The 25531-nt window shown below is 37.8% G+C and overlaps 1 protein-coding gene across 21 annotated transcripts in view; it reads right to left on the bottom strand.

Annotated features, from left to right (window-relative positions):
- MAGI2 (membrane associated guanylate kinase, WW and PDZ domain containing 2) overlaps positions 1-25531 on the bottom strand; it is a 706446-nt gene that overhangs the window by 162163 nt on the left and 518752 nt on the right. For 4 of the 21 annotated variants that reach the window (XM_086886649.1, XM_086886646.1, XM_086886651.1 and 1 more), the window contains exon 1: positions 1816-5187. The exons of the other annotated variants lie outside the window; for them this stretch is intronic. In XM_086886649.1, coding sequence (XP_086742775.1) covers positions 1816-2122 — 307 coding nt within the window. In that variant the 5' untranslated portion in view covers positions 2123-5187. Of the gene's footprint in view, positions 1-1815; positions 5188-25531 lie in introns of those variants that run through there. 21 annotated transcript variants of the gene reach the window in all.

Below are 25531 nucleotides of genomic sequence, written 5' to 3'. Positions count from 1 at the left end.
AAGGAATATAGCATGAGAGAGAAAAAGAAAATATATGCCTGCTGTTATTGAAAATACTGTCAATGAGCATGTGGAAGCTGTGGAAGTCTATACAAGTTTGGTTCACCTGCCTTGTTAACACCCATGCACAGCCCAGGAATCATTTTCTAACCTACACAGGAGATTTTTCAGAAAATTACTGTATCTTGCCACTCAAATGCCTGTGCTCTTGCTTTCTTGCTTATCTTTTCTTTCTCCCTGTTTCAAATTCAGTTTTGCCTTTTCAGGTCAGTTACCTACTGCAGAGGGTATAAAAAGAGTTGGATTAAAAGTTACAAAACAGTGCAGCCCCAGAGTCTAATGCAGTGTCACAGTCTTCCAGCTTCTCTTAAAGATACAGTTTTTGCAAATACTTATCTCTAAGTCTAAACCAGTGTTCTCACTGCATAGCTTGCACAAAATCATTACTTGTAATACCCTAAGGCACAGCACACAGATTCCCAGGGGGTGGATATTGCTCTAGGCATGCTGCACTGTTTCCTCACGAACTCAGGGTTGGAGATATTTGGTTTGGATGCTTTTGTTTGCGTAAGTCCACATTATCCAGCTGATACGTGAAATACATTGTGGTTTCTGGTTGTGCTGCTGCTCCTGAAACCTCTGACACAGGTTGCCATAAGGAAAGAGGCTAACACTACCCAGTGAAAATCAGGACTTAACCTACTACCCCCATACCTCCGTGAATTCTGCTAGGTCACCTATCTGTATTCCATCTGGAGCTCAAAAAAATGAACCAAATCAACAGGTACACACCATGGTAACACTGGGTGGGTGAGGAGAGAAAAAAAATTAGATAAAAAAGCTGGAAGTTGAATTGTTCACTATCTCAGTGAAAATAACAAAGGTAGGACTGAAAATTCTACCTCCACAAAACCCCCCCAGATTGCCTATTCCTTTCATGTAAGATTTGGAAAACCTAGGGAATGTACCACCTCCAAGCCAAGCCACATAAATTCAATTTCAATGAAACTCGTGTTCTCCAACTGCCATTCTTGTATCAGTAAATTTCACAGAATCATGACTGTTTATGTTCTGTCTGCAATCAAAGAGCATTCATGTGCAATTTATTCTCACAAATAAAATGTCATTATGCAAAACTTCTCCTTGCAAAATGAAAATAAAAGTCTAAGTAATACATCTGATAAATGCATCTTCCTTCTGTGCAGCTCATTGTGACATGATACAGCCTTAATTATGTAGAACATAGATGACTTAATATTACTATAAATTCAATAATATTTTTTCCCAGCATTGTTACCAAGTGAAATATTGGCAGCAGTAGGGATATTTTTTAACATTAGGTATATTTGATTCCTCTGACACACAGAACTGTGTAACTGCTAATTAAGATTTGCATTAATAGAGAGAAAAATTGTCAACCAAATTACTGGGTTGTTTTTTGTTTGTTTTTGTTTTTTAATCAAAAAGTCTATAAAGAGTGTGTTATCTTTTCATTCAAATAAAAATTAAAATCTCCAATCAATTAGAAATAAATAAGGGGGAAAATAACTTATATGTTGAGAACTTAGCTAGCTTACTGTAAGCAGTGCCTGAGACGGTTTCCTTAATAAAGGTTTAATAAGGATTTCACATTGATTGACATTTGGGAAAAAGTAAGAAACCACCCATGGAAGTGATTTCTTTAAGAGAGGATGCTGAGAGTTTCATCTGTGCCTAGGACAGTCCAATAGCTGTCTAGTTCTGAGAACTGATAACATTTTGCACCATTTAGAAATTAGATCCGCCCGTGAATTCCACATTTTGAAAACCACAAACCAGGGAACTCTCTCTCTTGGCTTCTGGCCTCAGAAGGTAGCGGAGCTGTGGTGAGGCCGGCCCTGCTCCCCTGCGGCCTGTGCTCCTGGGGGAGGCCGGGCAGGAGCCCAGCGGCTCCCGGGCTGGCCATGGAGCTGTGGGGCTCCAGCCTCAGGCTGGGCCGGGCCACGGCTGCTGACACCGACACCAAACCCTCCCCGGCCTGCACCGATGGCTCCAGGCCGAGCCAGGACCGCCTGCCCCTCCCAGCAACTGCCAGGCAGAAGGAGACACCAGTGTGGCCTGAAATCCGCACCGTGCCTGCCATGGCCACTGGGCAAGATATTGACCCTTTCACTACACAGATGAGACCTGCAGACCTTGTTCCTCTCTCCAGGGAGAGAAAAGGAGTGATGACACGTAGAAAGATAACATGAAAACACCAAGGAGAGTAGGAGAAGGAGTCAAGCCTCAGATGGAAGGAGGATTAGGACATGCCTAATGGGGCTGAAAATTCTTTTGGTAGTACTATGGAGATGGACAATGATGCACTAAAATATCGCCTTTAATTCATGAGACGGTATGGGGGAATGAAGTATTCAAACTGCAGATCTGAGCAAAGGCATCCATTGATGAAGCCAAGCAGATGTTGGAGTAGCTGTGATCCCATGAGAAGCTTGAACAGAGAGAGAGACAGAGAGATGAGAGTGATGAAGAACCTTTGCCCCCAGGGAGACAAGAAAACCTCTGTTCCCAGGGATGATCACAGAGACAGATGAAGAGAACCTTTACCTTAAAATAATGCCCCAAGAATTCATGGTCCATGGACACACCTCTAGGAGGGCTGTGAAAATGGGAGAAATGCAGCACATTTTGCCTGGGCGGCTGCTATTTGTGAAAATGAAAAGCCACAAGAAAACTGTTTCTTTTGGAGAAATCTCCATGGCATAGCAAGAGAAAACTCCTCTCCCTACAAGAACTGATGAAAAACTGTTGTGTAGTTGGTACTGCTTTAACATCCCAGGTTTTGTCTCTTTGTGGTCAGTTGGGAAAGGGAAAATTGGGCAGGGGGAGGAAAGGTGTTCTGGAGGTTTTATTCTGGTGTTTCTTATTCTTGTAGTCCTGTTAATAAAGTTTCTTTATACCTTTTAAGTTTTAAGCCAGTTTTGCCCTTCTCCTAATCCATATCTCACAGCAAGAAATGAGTAAGTGCCCTGCTGATTTTAGCCAGTGCTAAACCCACCACATTATTTGGTGCGTTGGTTGGGAAACTCAAATTGGCAAAACTAAACCGCTACAGTGGGCAGTAGCTGAAGCTGGTCAAAAGTACTATCCATTTCAAGAGAAATGTACTCACCTTTTCAAGGGAAAGATAAGTTTCCATTAAAAGATTTCAAACAAATTACAAAATCCTGTTTTCTATGTATTTATAAAGAATAGATTTAAGGAAAGCAGAAACATTGAAAAAAATACTATTAAAACATTACAATTTTTTTCATCAAATCTTGTTATCCTTTTATCTTGTTCTCTGTCTTTACTCCTGGATTAGTTGTGCCAAGTGGCTGGTTCGTATTACAGAATTTCTGTATATAGAATATTCTATGGAGAGAGAAGCTTAAACCAGCTCTTCGTTGATCTCAAAGTTCCCACTAAAGTGCCCAGCATGTTGCTGGGGAAATAGAGATATCTCACATTTTAGCTACAAGTTCATGTTCAGAAGCCTGGATAGGAATGCATCTAGGCTTCCCTTGATTAATAATAATACAGCAGTGTACCTTAGCTTCCAAGAAGAGTGTGGTAGAATTTCTGAATTCTGTGTTAAATTGCATGCTATCTCATTTTTAATATAGCAAAGGGTACACATAAACAGGGTCACTACAACAACCTCACAGCTCATACCTTTAAACTAGCTGACATGGGCATTGCTAGGAATGAAGTCCCTTCAGGCTGAGGGACATTTCTGCAGATGCCAACTCGCTGGAGGAGCCTGATCTGTGCCCTGGTGGGCTCCACACCCACGAGCCAAGGTGGCACTGCTGGCTGCTTCAAGGTTCAGCTGGGCAGTGCTAAAGGCCAGGCTGAATGAGGCTTGGAGCAACCTGGTCTAGTAAAAGGCATCCCTGTGGCAGGGGGGTTGCAGTGAGATGATCTGGCATTGGCACACTCATTTTGCCTGCAGAACAGGAGCCCTGAGTACATCAAACTACATGCTGCATTATCAATTTGTATTCCTGAAGTTCAGCAGATTTGCTTCATGCCACGTAGAGCTCCAATGTGGAAGATTCTGCCTTTGAAACTGATTCTATTAACACAGCTGTTTTATGCTATATTCTTAAGACTTTTAAAAAAACAGACTAAAAAGAAACACTCTTTTTGATCTTTCAGATGTTCAAATCTTTTAGTGCTTGTATCTCATTACTGACTGTATCAATTCAGCCTTGTTACAAACCAGTGTTTGCTATCTAACAAATGCATGATGTCATGAAGTTAGGCTTTTCTTCTATTTGCTTTTCAGTCTATTTATATTCTTTGCTTTGTTGCTAAATGTTTAACCACATACCCTGTGAACTCGCAGAGTTACTGAATTTATTGTTATTATAAAACGTAAACCCTCAAATTTGGCTAGTGACCTAAAAAGATCCATATAAAAGTATGTACCTACCAACAGCGCAGGCCACATTTTATGGGAGGCTTCCAGGTATTTTGTCACTCAAATTCAACAACTTTAGTTATCTGTTCACCTCTTAACCTCTAGTACAACAAATGAAAAAAGTTTATTATTCTGTAACAAATGCAAATGACAAATTTAATTGCTATTTTCAGTGCCTTTATTAAGGGGGAAACAGGAATACCCTCAGCCTTTGCTTACAGGGTAAGTGTCCCTGTCCTTGCCTGTCTTGGTTGCCCTCTGCTGAGCTCCTGTGTATCATAGGGTCCAAAAACCGGATTCAGTATTACAGATGCAGTCTAACAAGTCAGTTCCCAACCCTAACTGTTGCAAGATTTTGTTCCTGCCTGAGTGTAGAACTCTGCATTTTTCCTTGTTGAAATTCACAGGGGTTCTGCTGTGAACCTCCAGTCCTCCAGCCTGGCTAGGTTCCAATGCAGCCATTGCCTTGACCATGTCAATGGGTCCCCATGGGGTCATCTGCAAAGCTGACTTTGTTGCCTCTTTCAGACACAGACATGCCAAAAAAGGGCAGATTTGTCTATAAACAGCCACAATACTCCTCTTCCACAGACATTCAGGCACAGTGTGGCCCATTAACCACTACTCTCTAAACCTCAACACCCAGTTACTTACATGCATAGTTCTCCTTCCACACAGATTTTTAATGTCTTAAATGTGATACACAAAATTTTGTGGCCGACAGGAAAAAAAAAGAGAAAAAAGAAAAATCTTGATAAAGTCAAGATAAATGACATCCACTTCTTTTACTGCATCCACAAGTCCAGTAATTTTAGCACAGCAAACTGGCTGGCCAGACATGAAGGCATGATTTGAAGTGTGTAAATCCACACTAGCTGTTCCCAGTGTACTAGATATGGATGGGATGGAGTTACTTTTCTCTACAGCAGTTCTTGTAGTGTTGTGCTTTGCTCCAGTTGATAAAGGTGTTGATAACACACCAGTGTTTTGGCTACTGCTGAACAGTGCTGGCACAGCATCACAGGTCTCTCCCCAGCATTCCCACCTTACCAGTTGTCTGGGTTTGGGCAAGCTCTTGGGAAGGGGCATAGCCTGTACAGCTGACCCAAAATGAAAAAAGGGATGTTCTGTATCACATGATGTCTGATCAGAAATTAAAGCTAAGAGAAAGGACAAGGAAGGAGAACAATCATTATTGGTGACATTTCTCTTCCACAGAAATTGCTATGTGTGCTGAAGTTTTGCTTCCTGGGAAGTAGCTGGACATCACTTTGCTGATGGAAAGAGCAAAATCTTTTCCTTCCACATGTGACCATTGCTCTTACTTTATTAAACTACCTTTATCTTGATGCATGTTTTTCCCCATCTTATTTTCTCCCCTTTGTCCAGCTGAGGAGGAAATGGGTAGGGCAGCTTGATGGACACCTGATAACCTGCCAAGGGCAACTCACCCCAGTCTGTCACCACTTTCTTCTTCTGGTGTCCAGAAATGTTCTCAGAGGACTCCATGTACCATCCAGGACACTGTCAGAGTCTGATGTCTGCCCGTGTTCTGAGCTCCTCTGCCACAGCATCTTGAACTTCACTACTTTGTGGTTACTCTACCTAAAACTGCTGTTGATTGTCACATCTCCTGTTAGTTCTTGCTATTAGTTCATAACAGGTCCACATGTGCATCACCTCTCATTGGCTTATATGGTACCCGTAGCAAGAGCTTATTCCCCAAAACTGTCAGAAATCTTGGTGCCTGCTTGTCTTCTTCCTTGCTGCCCCTGCAGCAGGTGTCAGGGAGCTTAAAGTTCCCCATGGAAGCCAGAATCTGTGATCAGAGACTTACTTGAGTTGTTTAAAGTAAATTTCCTCAGCCTGATCAGGGGATCTGTAACAACAGCCCAGGATGGTCTCCTTTACTGTCCTCTCCTTTGATCCTGCCCCACAGACTCTCCATCAGACAGCTGCTCAGGAGAACTCCATACAGCCATGCTCTTTCTGTTCATGGAGGAAGCCCATTTTTCCTCATCTCCTCTAACCATGTTTCCTGGTCCAACATGTTATCTTACCTTGTATCTGAAGAATTTTTTAAATAACAACACTGAACTTGAATTAAAATTTCAATCAACATTAGAAAACATTTGTTTCATGACTGCCTTTTTCTCACTGGGCCTTGGGAGTCTCAACTCAATGTTTCAAAATAAGTCACATTGAATAATGCTGTCTGTTTTTCTGGTGGCTTTTTTTCTGCTTTGTTATTACAACAAATGGCAATTACTTGATTTTATTTGACAGGCCAGTGATGCAAATGGATAGATGTATTATAAAAAGAGACAGAAAAATGTAGCATCTGTAGTGATAATGTAAAAAACTCAAAACAGCTAAGTACTACTTTGTATGCTTACAATGAACTGATTATCTGTGGGTGGTCTACAAATAAAAAGCTATCTTTCCCAGACTGTAAAATTTCAAGTGATAAGGTGCAACTGCCTCAGAATCAGCATATACTGACCCAGGATACAAATCTGAGAGAAGGTTAAATAAACTAGTGCTTTGATCAAGTACAAGGCATCCTACATTTCTGTGTTTTATTTACAAGTGGCCAGTGAAGTTCTAAACAATTAGAAGAATCTGCCACAAGGTACTTTCTATATGATCTGTTTCCATGACTACCATGCTTTTTAATAACATGTTTTTACAGTTCTGAACTTGGCTGCATATACATAATGCAGATACAGTAGATGTTTAAATAGTATTTGATGAAATAGAGAAATCAATACAATTGATGAGAGAGATTACATTGCACTGGGGAAAATTCATGTAAACACTGCACTTGCTGAAGTAAGAATTCTTCACTTATACTAGTGAAATAAGATTAGTTTTTTTCTTCTCAATGGCTTCATTGCCTTATTGAAGGTAAGAACTTTAAAGGCCCGTTTTTTATTACTTTTTGCTTTGCTGTACAATCAATAAAAAGCTGCTTTTGTTGCAAGGAACTGCTTTCTGAAACTTTTTGTTATAACTTACTCATCATTATGCATTAGTGATATTTATGGGAACACTCATTCCATACTTTAAACATTATGTTAAAAAAATCCCTTGGCATTTGAGTGACAAGGAAATATATATATGAATTCACAAGCTTATTTTTCTTTATTTGAATTGTAATGCCATCTGCCAAAACTCACTCTCAGTATGGTTCTGTGAGCATGTCAGAAAAGAACTTTGCATGATAAACTAGAGTGTGTTCCTTTTTTAATGTACCAGACACCATGTGCTTGCATTCATAAGAGCACTTCTCAATTTTAGTGTCAAATTAATATATTATTATACATTATATATAATTATATATTATATATTATTATAATATATATAATATAAAATTATAATATTATATATTATATATATTATAAATTAATATATCTATTTATGTCAATGACAAACTAATCAGGTTTCTAAGTCACTTTTCCTTCAACAGTTTAAACTGTGTGGGATAATAGAACAATAAAGATCTACCCATGTTTTCTTCATGTTTCAATGTTCATTAATGTTGGCATGTCCTAACATGGAAGAAAAGTTATAGGAAGAAAGAAAAATAAAAGGAAGGCAAAGGGAATGCAAAATATGTGTGTTGTCACTTTTTATGACATTTCAGAACATGAAGATAAAAAAAATCATTACTATGAAAGGAGATGAAAGAACTACTTTGTCTTCCTTTTATTTTTCTCTCTTCCTCCTTGGTGTAAAACTCCCCTAAGAGTGAATAGAGTAGCAACCTAAACACTAAAGAGGGGACTAAAAGGATACTGTGTTAGTGGGACAGAGATGGAAATGGGACAGAGAGATGGAAAAAACAGTTATTGGAAGAAGAGAGTGTCTGCTCATTTTTTTCATGTGTGTGCAGCAATAGACTATTTGCACATCAGGGGACTTTCAGGTTACTCAGTTATGGCTGCCTTTAACATAAACATCAACCCAGAGAAATGAGGCATCTGATTTTCACAATACTGATAAAGCAATTTTGGAATCAGCAACTGATTTACTTAGCTCCAACAAAAAGTAACTTTTTCCTCAGTGTATGCCTTGGCATGGGTAGGTATTATATAAATTGGTTATTGAAATTAAATTAATTAATTTTAATTGCATTTGTGCTTAATGAAGCAAACTGAAGCTGTACCAGCTCAGTGGCACAATAAGCAAATATCAATTTTATTTCCTCTTTTTCTGCCAGTCTTTAAATTTCTGCTCTTTACTATACTCCAGTCCCTTCAGCTTCTTAAATATGAAGGTTCTTTAAATAAAAGAGACCTCCAGACTGCTTCTCCTACAACTATCCCAAAAGATGTATGGTCAACCACAAAATTACTACAGAATATAGGAACACAAAACAAAAATTTGAACACATCTCTCACTTCAGTATTTCATTTCAGCCTAGTTTTGCCTATTTTTTGTCTTATTCTTCTGTAAACCAGCTTAGAAGTAATCAGATAAAGGCACACAAAGACATGTCTTTTACAGACTGACCTAGTGACACTTGATTGAAATTCTTTGAAGATTTCTCCCTATGGCCCAGGAGAAAAATTCAGACAGAGTAATTAGGCTGGGTCCCCCGATGTCAACATATTCAGTTCAAAAAGCCCAGTAAGAAAGGCAGCAGCATGAATTTACTGACTACAGCCTCAGTTACTTATAAAAATACATATATGAGGGCCTAAAAGATAGCATAAAACTGCTGTTCAATCAAGGCTGTCCTAAAAACACTAGAAAAGAGTCTGAGTACACCAGACAAATAAATTACAAAAATTGCAAGCAGAAGAAATGATTAGATTGATTTTGTTGTCATTGTGTGTAACTATGCATAACTGTATTATAACCAGGGAAGAGCAAATAAGTACAGAACAGAACTTTTTGTGGCTGGTTATGTTTCAGTCATTTTTTTCAGTCATTTGCAGTCTCCATGAAACTTAATAAACTGTACTGACCATCTGCAGACAGAACTGAGAAGATGAAAATTTATGGAGACTCCTGTATTTTTCAGGTATAGAGACTTATTTTAAAGGCAAGCAGAGCTGGAAGGGACTTGATTTTACATCTCTCTTGACAGGCACTCTACTGATACATAAAGTGATGGTGGAATTATCAGCCATAGCTTTCAGATGCAGGAGAATGGGAAAAATTAAGTTTCTTTGTAATTTATGATCTATCCACTGTGTGCACTTACCAAGAGATAGTTACATATTCCCTTGGTAAACTTTAATTATTTTGAGCAAAATGTTATATGCCTACTGAATATGTGTGCTCAGTTCCAGAGTTTGCCTTTTGGGCTGAGCTACAGTGAGGACTTGTGGATTTAACAAGTGTCTACTTTATTCCTCAATCTGTATTTAGGTGCTTGCATTTCACAGGCTTGGTTAACATCTGGTTCACTGGTCTGTGTTCACAGAAGATGATTTCTGTACCATGGGGAAAAAATAAGCCTCCAATCTTTTATCAGAAGCCTTAAAATGCAGGCAACTGAATGCTACATGCATTTTAGGTGCATATTTGTCTCTGCTTCACTGACAAAAATAGTTGTGCAAGTGCCATGTTTGTAAACTGGTTGGGTTGGAACACTTCTAACACCTGTGGCAATGGCAGGTTCTGCCAGCCTTTTAGTACACAGTGAAATGATAAAAATGTATTAGTTTTCCACTTTTCAGTTGCAGTGCTAATTACACAAGGCAGCTGGTGCTGCAGGAAAATCTGTACTGTTTAACAGTAAAGGAGTTTAAGTGGAAGGAGGGAACATGGTGTTGCTTCACAACTGTCTCATTTTTGTCTTTAATCTCTTTCTTCCTTCCAGCATTTTAAAATTACTAGATATGAGAAAGGACTAAGGGATAGGAAGACTAGTGGAAATACTGAGAGAAAGCAATGGTGTGCCTGTGAGGGGAGGAGGACATGGCATGATAGCTGGGCAAGTCTTGCTTAGGGTGGTCCTGAATTGCTCATTTCCCTCAATATATTATGCTTCTTGAACTGTCTATCTCTTCTCATTTGTCAGTATTATTTCCTCCATTTTTCCTTTTTTTTTTTTTTTTTTTTTTTTTTAGCTTCTTAGCTTATTTTCCCATTAATTTTTTTTCTCAATTGTTTGAGTCAGTAATAAGCAGGATGCCCTTTGGTCTCCTAAAACTGACAAAAGACAATGGTGTCTCCTGCAAGTTAAAATAAGAACAACTGTTCATACAGTTTGTACCATATAGCCTAAAGAAGAGAGACTGTTTATGTCTACAACTTCTGAGTTTGCAGAATCTGAGTCTGCATATCTGTACAAAGTGTAAAAGAAAAGGGGAGGGGTTGTATAATATGATTTTAAAATCATGTGCTGGCTGTTCCTTTAAACACAAAGCCCCCAGTGATATGAATATATAACTCACCAGTGAGTGCTTAACATCCCAAGGATTTTATAATTAAAACTCATTTAGATGGCAGTCTAAGGTCCTCCTGAGACTTCCTTGCATTTCCTTGCCTTCATATAATAAAGGTAATTAATGCCGCTCAGTTTTTTTGGGACTACAACTGTAAACAGGATAAATACGGGCTGTATCAGGCCTGTCAGTTTTACACTATCCCAAAGAGTCTGATGTTCACAACAGTTAATTTCTATGTGATGGGATAACCCTGACTGGATGCCAGGTGCCCACAAAAGTCACCCTCTTCATCTCCTCCTCAGCTGGACAGGACAGAGAAAATATAATAAAGGTCTTTCCCTGTTCCAGCATGGAGGCCTCCAGGGGTTGCAAGTGGATCTCTTCTTCCCATGGACCTCCCTGGGCAGAAGGTGCACAGCTGCCTCTCCAGGGGCTGCAGGGGAATCTGCTCTGGCACCTGGAGCATCTCCTGCCCCTCCTTCTGCACTGACCTGGGCGCCTGCTGGGCTGTTTCTCTCAGATATTCTCACTCCTCTCTCTGGGAGATGTAGCTGTTGTTTTTCCCTTTCCCCCACTGCTTCTTAACTATGCTATTGCAGAGGTGATGCCACTGTCACTGATTGTCTTGGCCTTGGCCAGCAGTGGGTCCATTTTGTAGCCACCTGGCATTGGCTCCATTGGACATGGGGGAAGCCATCTGCCACCAAAGCCTTGCCATGCAAGCCCAATACACATTGTTTTCTCAGATTTCCAGTATCCTGCACTCTTGTGTTAGGTTTGATGATATCTAATTACCTGCAAAATTGGGGGTCTCCTGAGCAACTATAGTACTACAAACATCAAGGTCATTCTCATGTCCCTTCAGAGCAGGGCAGTTAAAAGCGGTTGGTGTCAGTGTCTCTGAGCTAACTCTGCCCACTCTTTGATTTGCAGGTTAGACTTCTGCTGTATGGACATTACCAAGGTTCTGAAATAATTTAATAAAGTGAACTGAGACACCAGCCTATTCATAGCTATCAATCACAGGCATTCCCCTGCACACTTGCTGACAACATGCTGAAATAGCCAATGAAAGTAATGAAAAATACTGTATTAGTGCCAAGGTCCCAGAAATCATCAATTCTCAGTTCAATGTGTTCACACAGCAAAATTGGAAGTCTGGAGGCTGTTTTGCCCTAAAAATGGCAGGCAACAGCACCTTCTTTGCTGTAGCAAAAGTAATTCACTGCAACCAGACAACAATTAAACCATTTCACAGATCCAATTATCCTTGACTGATAGGAGAGTTGATTCAGCCCTGCTCATGATTCTACATTGTTCTCTTTCTTATTAAAGTTTTCCCGTAGCCTTTTGGGATCTTTCTCTTAACTGCTAATAGCAATAGGTTTATTTATTTTTATTACAAGAATAAACATTAAAAAATCTTTAAAGGAATGGAAATTTCCTATGGGTCTATTGATGACTGTGTTATTTTGTGTAATCACACTTGTCTCTCATGAGGAGGAGCTCTCAATAAAGGACTGAAATTGTGATGCAGAGCACACAACTTTGATACAGATACTTTTAAAGTCTTCTACAATTCAAGGTTACACAAATAAGCCAAAATCTTTCTTTCATTATTCTGTACAAACCTGAGATAATCTGGGTAATTTTATAGCAATGAGAAAGAAGGGATATTTAGGAGGGCAAGAGGACTGAGGAAATAGAGACACATAATGTGGAAGTTGCTGCAGAAGGAACATTTCTGTGCATGGGCACATGAATTTACACCTTCAACTGGCAGTCACTTCCCAGCCCCGGGCAGTCCTTGCACCCATCTGCTGCCCAGCCCTGCTGGGATCCAGACTGTCCCCTGCAGCACAGCGGGCTCCTCTCCCAAAGAACCTGCACCAGTGTCACCACTCGATGGGAAGCAGCAGAATTTAACCCCTGGTAACTGTCCATTATCCACTGTCTTATCTTAAAAACCAGAAACTATTTATGGAGAGTTTTCTTCTGTCATATTAGTTAATCTAATGGTCAGAGGGAGATCACTCCTCAAGGGAAACTACTGCTATTGCCTCATAAATAGGCCACTTATGTTTTTAATTTTAATAAATTGCTAAACATTTCTTATATTAAGGACAATTGAAGACTGTGACAGTCAAACGAAAAAAAATATAATAAAACCTAAACCAAGGACATCAGCACTTGATCTTGTGAGAACAAAATATTGGATTAAAGAGAGGGAAAAATCATCCAGTTACTGCAATATGAATGGTCTTGAGATGCCAAATATGAATACAAAATTCAATTTTTAATCTATCTAAAAGTGTATGTCTGCAGTCTTTGATTTAAACTCTTGTCTATTGCAAATCTTATTAAATAGATGAAAATGTTTGAAAGAAAGAAAAGACAGCAGAATCAACTGCCTAACTTTTCCCCTTCTCTCTCAAAATAATATCTTGATCTCTTCAGGATAGCACACAAAGGCCCTAAATGTTTTCCCTAGACCAGTTTTATCCCATTATTCTTTTTTTTTTTTTTTCCCTTCATCTTAATGGTTATTTTTGATAACCTTTGTGTTCTAGAGGCAAGAAACAAGGAACCTCTGCTAATGCTTCTACTTCTAGCATTTCACATTCCTTTTCAAAATTATAAACTAATATAATATAAGCTAATTAAATGAACAGAAATAAAAGCAATGTGCATAAGCAGATTTTGAAAATGTCAAAGTGCAATTTTCAGTAAGAATAGACTCTTTTATGATGTCCATTCCAAATCATATAGTAGACTGACAACATCCACAGATTATTTTTCACATTTACCAAAGAAAATACATTGTAACTCCATTTGTATGCAGTTGATGCAAGACGAAAAAGATGAAGTTAACAAAACCAGACAGTGTTGCCATATGTTCCAGTATAGAAGCAAATTATAGTACACTAACACCCCATATCACCATCATATAAAAAGGCAGCAAAGATAAATGTACCCTAAAAAAATCTACTAAAGAATTAAAAGATGGGTAAGATAACAGTTTTAAATTAAATAAACCAGTTTAGCCCCCTTTTTTTCCTTCATCATTTCTATTCTTTGTTTTCAGTTTTCTTCCCATTATTGATATTGTTACAGCTTCTTTCAGTACTTCCTTTCACTATCATTAGAGTTCTTAATGTAATCTTTGACCAGTAGCTTCATATTTACTTTTTTCTTACAATTAAATCTTCCAGGAACTTGAATAGCTTAAGACTATGTAAGCATCTTATGTCTGTTTTATCTAAAAATCTCAGCCCACACATTAGTGGTCCTCATAGTATCAAATCATAGTGTTATATATGCTGTTCTGTCAACATTTTTTTTTAAACTTGAAGCATGTGACTTGTCTAGTTTAGTGTTGTAATACGAGTCTAGGTTTTCTCATTTCATCCCTCTTTCTTTTTCCCATTTAAAATTAAATAATTTTTAAATGAAATAAGTTTAGGATTAAGGTAGGCTGTGCTTTGCTTTTCTATAGTTATCTATTGCTATGTATTGGTATCGTTCAGGATTGAGGGTATTTTTTACTAGGTTAACTTTCAGCTGAGTTCTGAACACTTAGTGTACACACAGGGATGGAGCTGGAAATAGGAAAAGGGTTGAAAATCCCTATATTCAAATCCCTATATTCAATCAAATATATAGATTTACTGGATTCTTCAGTTTCCCTTTTATCTTCAGAAGAAGGAATAATTAATATTCACATTGAAACTCTAATGGTATTGCAATCTTCAGGAAAAATGAGGAGGGCTTTGAGCAACCTAGTCTGGTGAAAGATGTCCCTTTGCATAGCAGGAGGGTTGGACCAGATGATCTTTGAAGGTCCCTTCCAACACAAACCATTCTGTGATATAAAGGATAATTGGTAATTTGCAACATGGACAACTTGTCTCCAGGAATGACAGTTTCTCTACAGAAAAGCTACTCTTTTGTTGCTTCTTTCACCTCCTCTTTTCTCTCCACAGTTTTCAACCACTCACTGTTCAGAGACACTTTTTCCAGACCCTCAGTTCCATTTTCATAAATCTTCTCACAAACACATTCCCTCTTTTCTTAATATTTTTTTTTTTTCATGTTGTCACTAATAATTTGTGTTGATTCACCCTGAATTAACATTCAAAAAGAATCAGAAATCTTAAGAAGTGCTGTGACTTATACAAAATTTCTCAAAAAGTGGCATTTTTCAGGACTGCTGCTTCTTGATGATGGTGTAGGTGGCTTTCTCAGCCCAGCAAGGTGTCATTGCCATTACCTTTTGAAGCAGACGCAAGTCTAATAATACATTAGTAGTTTATATGGCATTCTTTCCCCAAAATAATGATTTTAGAGCATCTGAAGGTCTGTGAACTGATCCAGTGCAGTGTTAAAAACCTGACCAGCCTGACAAAAGAAAAAAAATTTAGGTGGGGAATACACATCCCTTAGGAAGCACAGGCTGGGAAGACAAGAAGTTGAGTTGCCCTTTATGTGACAGAACAGCTGGAATGCATGGAGGTCTGCCAGGGGATGGATGAGGAGCCAACTGACAGCTTGTGGATGAGGATTAAAGAGAGGTAAGGATTGGTCTGTGTTTCCTACAGGCTGCCTGATCAGGAAGCACAAGTGGATTAGACCCTCAACAGAAGGACCAGATTAAACTCTCTGCAGAAAGAAAGAAGCGGTCCCACATTTGGCGGCCTGGTCATCATGGGGTATTTCAACCAGCCCAGTACCTGCTGAAGGGATGACACAGCAGAGATTCCTGGGGTGCAGCAGGAAGTTTCTCATCCAAGTGAAGACAAAGAGAAGACATGATCAGCTGGATGTCATGCTCACATGCTGGGGATAGGAAGGTCAAAGCCAGCCTTGGCTGCAGTGACCATGAGTTTGTGGAGTTCAGAGGTCCCTCCCAACATCAAGGATTCCATGATTATGTTAGGACAGAAGACACAGGCACCATCTGCAAGATCTGAGGTAGCCTAGATAACTGGATAATTATTTGCTAAATGTATTTTAAAATTAAAGAACTGCATAGAAACAGGCACAAGAAAGACAATACAAGTGTACAAAAGAAGTAAAATGTACAATAATATATAATGGGTCAAATAAATTTAGCCTCTGTATTTATTACTCCTTTTGTCCATTTTAGTGTCAGCCTTTGATTCTGGTTCCAAAATGTGTTTCAGGAGGCACACACCTTCTGAAAATGCTTAGGTGCTGTTGAATGTTTGCTTTTACTGCCTAGATCTTTTAAATCTAAATCCTTTTAATTGAAATTAATTGAATATTAAAGAGAAATTTGCTTTCCAGTTTCACAAAAGTATTCCCTTAATCCTCAATTGTACGTGCTACACATTCCAATCTAAGCTGTAGGACTTTTAATCATATTTACACATCCAGTAAGTTCTCTCTAATCACACAGGTAACATTTTATTGACCTATTTCAGTTCCAGCTCATCAAACACAGCTGTTCTGATGCTTAAGAAAAGAGCAGAATGTAAACAAACAACCCCCCACTCCTCCCCAATTTAGTGTAAAGGTATAAAATTCAGAAAAGCAAAATGGCTGATATAAATTCTCTTATCTGAATTCTCTTCTCAGGTCCAACCAAGCCCTCAGTTTTTTCCTCACTATGAACTGAGGTGCACTTGCAGGATTTCCATTGAATAAAAGGCACTAAGTGTTGACCTCAGTCTGTAGTTTGTAAGCCCTCACTGCAGCCACATTTACACAACTTTGGTCCCAGAAACAGTCTAGCAATAGACTTGCAAGAGCTGTACAGAGCTGCAAGAAAAGGAAATTTATCTTGCTACATTTCATGCAGAATAAGACCTTTAAGAACTAGTCAGGCATCCCCTCAACGTGTTTTGAAAGCTGATCCTTAATTTGTTTGCTGCACTGGAGTTGTCAAGAATTTTCTTAGATTATAAATTCTTCTGGGCTGAGATCAGCTAATACCCATTTGTTTGGTAACCTCAAAAAAGGCTCTCTTTTATACTATGTGACAATACATATTAATAATCATAAAGCTATAGTAGCAACAGGTCAAGCAGTGGCAAAACACAGTGTTTTCAGAGTAACTGAAAATCATTTATTCTGTAAAACTTCTAAGCAAACAATAAAGACCCACAGGACTGTGAAAAAAGTTTTTAACTGAGATATATAATGAAAATGTTTTATCTATGATAAACACATATTTTCTAAAAATTAGAAAATAAATCTATACTCTTAGCAGGCTGAGATGGAGGCAGATGGAGAAATTGATAAAATGGGATAGGTGGCATTTCAGCTTCTGAGCCATACTGTTGAACATTTTTGCTTTTCTGAGATTTACAGGATACACAGATATGTTTCTATTCAATTAAGGCTGAATTTGCCTCCAGTTACAACTCAGCATTTATCGAATTGCAAGGATCCTTATATTCAAGAGTTTATGTGCTGATTTCAGGTAAATCATTATTCTCAGCAGCATAATCCTTACTACTGAGGTATTTTATGTTTGTTCTTTAAATTACTTGCTCAAAGCAATACTTGCTTTCCCACGTGCAGTTGAATAACTAATTCTCCAACAGCTTAGCAAAATCTCTTCCATATGAAATGCCAAATATGGTTTCTGTGCTCAGCTTTCTTTTTCACAAGACTACTCATATGTGCTTATACACTACTCCAAAATATCCACAAAGTACAATAACATTATGTTAAGAAGCATTTAGATATGATAGTTTAAACTGTGCTTTTGATTCATGATATTTAAACCAAGAGATTAGCTGATTAAATCTGACAAAATAATGGCACCTGCTTCTGAATGTGGAGCTGTTATTACTGGTGGCATAGTTAAAGTTGCTGTGAGATTGGTAGCTACAGCTTGTACTGAATGCCTTGGACCTGGGCCAGCACATATTAAAGTCATTAGAAACGAGATTTGCTTGCACTGAAATTAATCAGAAATGAACTCATGACGTTTAGACCTAGCAAATTGTATGTATTGTCTACACAGTTTCCTAGATGCATGGTTGTTTTACCTACAGAAGCAGCAATTGTCATAAAAACTTCTGGAATGCAAACATAGGGATATTGTCAAAGGCACAATGGCAAGTCCTTTGCTCCTAATGAAATTATCTTTAAATACTCTGTTTAATAACATGTTTTCCTCATGCAGGGGCATAGAAATACTCAAAGGAGAAGATAGAAAAAATTATTTCAAAGGCAAAGTATTAGATTTATAATGTCTTTTCTTGAGAATATACCAATGTTTCTAAATCTCAAATAAATTAAGCAAATACTATTATGCTCATTTTTGCAGATGGGGATGCTGAAACACAAAAAAAAGATGCAATTTCTCATAGTCACACATTAAATCCCTGGCAGTGTATGGGACAGAGTCCAGGACTGCTGATTCTCTGTGAACCACTAGACTACACTACTCTCAGCATGACTTAAAGAACCACCTTCAGTCTCAGAAGACAGCTTTGTAAAATATAATTTTGCAAAAGATTCTCAGCTGGATTTCACATGCAGTCCTTTTAAGTCCAATTTTTTCCACTCAAACTATTTCCCAGGTTTTAGACTTCACAATATGTTTTGGGATTAGCTTCTGAGAGTCTTGAGTTTCAGCCAAACATGGATTATGGATCAGATAATGCTAATTATAATTAATAATGTGAGCAATAGTATTGTAAATTGAGAAATTACCATGGAATTAATTTTGTCACTGAAAGCTGGAGTGATGCTACAAGACCACAAAATCCATAACTAGACACCAAAATATGATAAAGATTAATCTTTAAAATATTTCTTCTGAATGGAGTTGAATGATAAGGAAATTTACCTACAGACCCATAACTTCAGAAACGGTACAAGATTTGGGATAGATTTGGCTGCTGATATTTTTTCTGGATGAGATTCACAAGAATAATACTTGTTCAATTGAAACACAGTGTGCAATTATTTCTTATCAAGATATGGCCTTCATGTTCAGAGAAGATTTGAAGGAAATTTACCATTTCCCAGAAGTATAGCCTTACTGGTGTTCTCAGTCTAAAAGCAACTGTTTTCATTTGCTTCTTTTTCAATTCTTGTGATTATTTGTTTAACAGACTAGAACCTGGGGTTCACATATTTTCCTATAAAGGAGCATCCTTCTCACCAGGTTGAAAAATTACCCATTCTCTGTATTTTTTACTGGTTGGCTGTGCACAAAATGGAAGGGATTAAGCACAGGTGGATTAAGAAAGCAATGATGTATGAAGGTTTGGTGTATAAACCTGTAACTGCTAAGCCTCTGCCCACACCAAGACTTTAATGGTTATGATGGACATGATTAACAAAACATCTGTTTTATATTTTGTGTCTTACACTACAGTATTGAGGATTTACTGGAAAATGTAGACATATAAATATCTACCATTTCTATGCTCACATCAACCTTTTTGTTACTTTTCTCACTGTAGGAGCCAGCAGTCAGGAACATCTTTATGAATGATAAGGCTGAGTTAGAATACATGAAGAAAGGTGATTGTGAAAATTTAGTGATTCACTGCGCTGTTCCTGAAAACTGTTCTTTCCAGTCACAGAGTAGAAATTATATCAGTAAAAATTTGAAAACTGGGCAAATTTTTGTGCTATGTCAAAATTTTAAAATTGACCTCTGAAATAAATGTTCTCACAGAAAATGGAGTTTATAAGTGCTTATAGCCATTATGCAAGAGCAAAATGTAACCTCTAAATTAGCTGTTCTATAATATCATTAGCTATTTGGGGACTACATGGCAATAATTTCTCAGCCCTAGTTACTGTATTTGTTACTATAGCCCTAGCTACTATATTTTATTATATTTTTGTTTTCATTTATTACACTGGAATCTGTTTGTCTAAATGAACTTTAGAAGCAAATCATGAAGGGACCACAATTATATTGCTTATAATATACCTTCCAAAGAGTAAGTGATATATTGTGTTGATTCTGATGCTAAAATTGCTGAAAACCTTCAATGTATAAAACTGACACTTTAGAAAGACAAATTCTGATCTGTAAATTCATTCTACTAATTTGAAGAAAATGGTAGGCAAAATCATTACTGTGGAAATGTTTCAACCAAGATTTATGCTTGCTCAAATTTCTTTCTTCACCCTTTCCCCAGACTATTATGACAATTATGTTACTTTCCAAAATCCTCGTAAAATATAATGTGATTCACTTTTTATAATTTGCAGTGAAATACTGACTAGCATAAATCTTTTAATGATGCTATTATAGATGTACTGATGCTGTGCTAGTATGAGTGCTTTGCAGAAGTATAAAATGTTGCATGCGTGCTGGATATAAAAATTGTAAATTTGAGCAAGGTTGACCAGCATGTTTAATAACCTCTTGCACATCAACATCTGAAAACACTGAATAATGCAACAGACAGCAATGCCTTTGTGAAACATTTTTTTAGCTCAGCTGAAGTTCTTAACTATTGAAATGTTCTATTCCTGGCTCACAGGCATTATAAGTACACAGCATCACAGAATATTTCAAACTAGCAGTCGTGGTAGATGCTTTGAAAGCATAGTACAAATATGGTATTTCACTTCCTTTCAATATCAAAATGATGTAATAAAGCACCAGTCAACAAACAGCAGAGATTTTGGAGAATGGCAGGTGACCAAGGAAACTATGACAACAGTATTATAATAAATTCATCTCTCAGAGGGCTTTGGAAACAGTACAGGCATTCAGATTGTTACTGTAGCATGTAAAATATGAAAAAAACCCCCTGATTTTCAAACCCAAACGATGGTGTATTAAGCTGGGCTCGCTGCCCCACTAATGCTGCTACACAGCTCCAGGAGCAGACTGAAGAGCAGCCAGACTGAAGTCTGAACAGAGCAGGCACCCAAATATACACACATCCAATTTTGTACATCTGCAGGCATGCACTGCTTTGGAGGTCTCACTCTGGAACATTTAGACACATGAAGCATGATTTCATAATTCAGTAGATGTTTTCACAGTACTATCTTTTTAACACTGACTTGGCTTTTTCCTCTTGCAGAAATAAGCTAGCAGAGAATGGCTCTAAAACAAATGGAAAACCAAAAGGAAAAAAATATCTTCATAGGGCAGTGATCAAGTAGGTACTATCTTACTGAAGAATATATTAAAAGTGCAACATTGCATTACCATCTTTAAAACCTTAAATAACCTCAGCTAGAAACAGCACTTTACTTTCTGCAATCTTTTTTTTTCTGAGAAACCATGCTGGAAAACAATCTGATTTAGAGTTTGAACTCAATAGTTTTAAACTTCTTTGATAAAAGAACGTGGAAAAAGCCAACAAAAGAAATAAAATCCTGCCAGGGTATCTGATGCTAACATCTCTATAATGCAGTCTCTCAGAAGACAGAAATCTACCTGATTTGTCTCTTTAAACTAAATTCAGCTGGATTTTCTCAAGTACACTTAAAGCCTTAAGTGTGACTCACTTCAATTTAGGATTTAGAGAGCATGGAGAAATAATTGGTCTTGGAGAAAAAAAAAAAAGAAAAAAGAAACTGCAATGCAGAAAATCAGCAGTTATAAAATGGGAGTTTCAGCCCATGATATTCTGGAGTGGAGGTCAGGTAAGTATGAATGATCACATGAATGAAAGTGGGGATAGTGCCTCCTGCTTACAGCCAGGTCTGGTGAGTCTCAAATCTAACAAATTACTGTGGCATCTCTCTCTGATCAAGCAAAGGAAAAGAGAAACTGTCCATAAAACTTGTCATACTAAGAAATATGCCGATTTTACCAAGGCCATTTTCACTCACACAGGTGGCAGCTAGCACTGTGATTCTGTAGCAATTGTGATTATTAAAATGTGTTCCCAAAACCCAGGTGGTTCTCCTGGCTATGTGTCAGGCAAACAGGAGAACACTCCTGGCAGAACATCAGCCTGCAAGACAATCTGTCCATGGAGCTGCTTTCTAGTGGCTTCAGAGCAGGACCCTTATGTTGTGGGCAGTGCTGGCCACGACTACTGTTGCCAAGCTGCTGGAAAACTCCCCTCATAACCTTCCTTCTACTTCCTTTGAACTTCTGATAGGAAATTGAAATGAAAGTAATCCAGCTATTTCCTAGAAAAGGCTGAGAAAAATGTATTTGTGACAATGATTAAAAAAAATCAATGATCTTGATTTTGAAACGCTATAAGAAAACTTCTTGTGAAAATATCTTAAAGAGAATGTTTTTACATCAAGCAGGCCTTTTGTAAACTCAAACAAAAAAATCACTAAAAACCTGGTCAGGTAAAATTTCTGCAGATCCTGTCCTTTCTGATCATGCTTATGCATGATGTGGCAGCTGATGAGATAGAAATGTGCACCTTCTTATCACAACAGTACCGCAAACCATATCTGCATGAGATAACAGAGGGACAAGTGACAATATCAGACTTTGTAAGTGCTTGTTCTTTCCAAGATCATGTAATCCAAAATACTTGAATTTCACCATTCCTTGTCTGCTGGGAGCTCTGTGCTGTAGACTATGCAGCCCCCTGCTAGCAGAAGGCCCTATAGACATTACAAAGCAGTCTACAGCCACAACCCATCCACTCTGCTACCTGCTCACGTGAAGGAAAGTCTGTTTTGAAGCTGCTCTTTGCAAAGTTGCAGATAAACCATATGAACAGAAATATTTCAGTGTCATTTCCTCCCCCCATTTTTTTTTTTTTTTAATTTTCAGTAAAATATATGGAAACAATACTAAAATTTTATAATTAAAACTGAAAATTTAAGATGAGTTCCAGAGTCTTAAACCCACCACTTTAAAAATGACACCACCAAATTGCAGGGTAAGAATGAAGGTCTTCAGAGCTAGATTCAGCAAGAGCAAATTAACTCAAGGTTCAAACTGTCCCACTTGGCCATTTCTTCTCGCAATTCCTTGCATCAAACACTTTATAAAAGAAGCAAAAACATCCCACAGGCACAAGTCTTTTCTACAGAGCTCCGACCCATGCCAGAGTACACAAAGTTCTGTCCTTTGTACTCAAGGAAGAAAGAGCCTAAGTGAAAGATACTCATACCCACATAACAAAAAGATAATATCACAGTCTATATGAATAAAAGACCCAAACTGAAATCACACAAGCAACCTGAATTTTAATGTGTTTGGATTTTCAGGACTATGTTTCTATCATCTAAAGAGCATTATTTAACTGTCTCTTTTTCTTTGTGTGTGTTCATGTATTGAAATATATTATCTAGGCCAAAGTTTTGTTCTGTCTCCAGATGTATAATAAGATTCAGGAAGACAATTACCACATGGCAATTTTTTCATACCTGAGGTTTATTTCAAACTAATATGATCATAGGAAAAACAACCTACTTATAAAAATCCTAGTTTTCCTCAAAGCTCAAATGGAATGCATTGATATTGCAGTGAGATTAACATTTTAGTTTCTGGTTTTGATTATTTGGTGGCATAAAGCTGTAAATTAATTAATAAATATACAGCAAGATGCAAGTTACATTAGTCTTAGCAAGGACACAAGTTTTCAAAGTACCTAGAAGACCTGAAGGGTCTCTGAAGGGACCAGAATATGGAGCCACAAAAGTAAAATAGCTATATATTCCTATGCACAGTGACAGAAAAGGAAACTGGACAACTTAATCCCTTGTATGTGTATATTAAAACTGGCAATTGAGGTTTAAACATATTTAAACCAATTTAAACTACCACATTACTACAGAGTAGTTGAAACACGTGAATAAAAACAAAAAGCAGATAGTGGATTATAACTCTAGAGTTCTATCTGGTAGTAAATCAAACAGCTAAATAACAAGGTTTTACCAATTCTATGACCTGATATCCACAAAAGGTGATCTGATCTATGAGTAGGAATACTGTTAATTGCTCTCATTCAGCAATATGTTTACCAGTTACACAGCAGCAAGCATTCAACAATATAAGTGTAGTTAGCAACTTTAGTATATAAGTATTTCCAGCCATCAATTATTTTAATTCTTAATATTATTACAGTTTCTTTTCTGCTACTGAAGAAATGTATAAGCTGAACTAGTGATTTCACAGTACAGTTAGCTAATAAATTGTCTTATTGATATTGTATTTACTTCTCAGCTGGATAGGTGTTGAAGTATACAGTTGTTATAACAGTTTCCTTAGCATTAATGAGACAGTTTCCCTTGAGCTGTGGCAGTAATATTTGTGGTTAATTTGGCTTTAAAACATTATAGAAAGCATTTTAATTAATATTTTTGCAGAGGTTAGGAGAATCACTATGAGGAAAATCAAAATATCAAGTGCTTTGGAAAACGAAATGTTTTCTCTTGCCCTCCTATTTAGGCACACGGAAAAGAGCTGCTCCAAATGCAGCAGAACTTGTGGTCATTGGCACATTTACTTACTTTTGGAAGTTGATCAGAATTTCAATGAAAGCTTCATAGAACTTTTCTGTAATAAAAGTTACTGGGAAATCTGACATAGGCAAACTGTAATATTCTCAAACCCACAGCACTTGTACTTACAATGTAATGTAAGAGCATGCTTCAGGCAAGGTCTGAGACTGAATTCACCAGCCAGCCTTTTTCTTGCCTGCTGAAATGCTCTAAATGACTGCTTTGAGGCAGCTCAGGTGTTACTGCTCTAAGTGGTAGCTTTAGACACATCTTGTGCTTTTGAGTATTGCTGATGTTGTAACCCTTAGGAACAACACTTAAGAACATATTCAGGAGCCTCCAGCCGTGCCACTGCAGTCCAAGCCAGTCTGGGTAGGCTACACTGTCTGTCCTGGGAAGATCAGACACAGAAAAGCCTCCCTCCTTCTATTCCATTATATTCCAGTATTATTCTACTCCTGCCTCTCTTCTGTGTACACATGAAACTGGGAGCCCAGCACCACAGCATCCACTGTTCCATTTAATCTGGGAAAAAGCTCTTCTGGGTACCACTGACTTCCACTCAGCTGCTCTGCATCTCAGCAGCTCCAGCAAGGGCACTTACCCTGAGGAAACACTGCAGGTGCCCACTTCCAGCCCTTCTCCCATCAGCACCAGTGTCCCCTTATGAGCATTGGAAATATTTCTAGAAATATCCTGAGAAGCTGGGCTGGGAGCCAGTCTTGGGCTCCTGCCTCTGGAATACCCAAGCCCATCACTAAATCACTGCAAACCCAGATGGCAGGTAGAGGAGAGAGAAACTTTCATAGATGCTTCTTTCAACTTCTGTGTGCTGGAGTTTAAAAGGGCAAACATTTCTTCTTCCACAAAGCAATGGGTGTAGAAAAAACTTGAAAGTCTACCTGCAGTCCAGGGTAGTAATGCAGGCCAGATATAGACAAGGCCACTGATTCTCATACTAGGAAATTTAATTACTATTAAATAAAAAGTTAGAGACAAATTAATTCTACACAAAGGGGGATTGGTTGAAAAGATCAGAACTGTTTTAAATGTGGTTTGTTTTTTTTTACAGATGGATATAAAATAAATAAATTGAACATGGTTATCTTCTGCACATTTAAATAGGAAATCTAAAGCCACTGAATTTAAATAACAGAAATGAATTTTTTCTGTAAGACCTGATAAACTCAGCACCACAGAGTATCACCAAGACTTAACAGGATTTAAAACAGGTTTCATAATTTGTAAGAATAATGAATATTTGGGATAGTAACTGAAGGAAAAATGTCCTTCAGATTGA

The sequence above is a fragment of the Cyanistes caeruleus genome, chromosome 4, assembly GCF_971803275.1.
Source record: "Cyanistes caeruleus chromosome 4, bCyaCae1.hap1.1, whole genome shotgun sequence".
NCBI lineage: Eukaryota > Metazoa > Chordata > Aves > Passeriformes > Paridae > Cyanistes > Cyanistes caeruleus.
The sequence above is the reverse complement of the archived record's forward strand: the minus strand, read 5'-3'. Positions and strand labels throughout refer to the sequence as shown.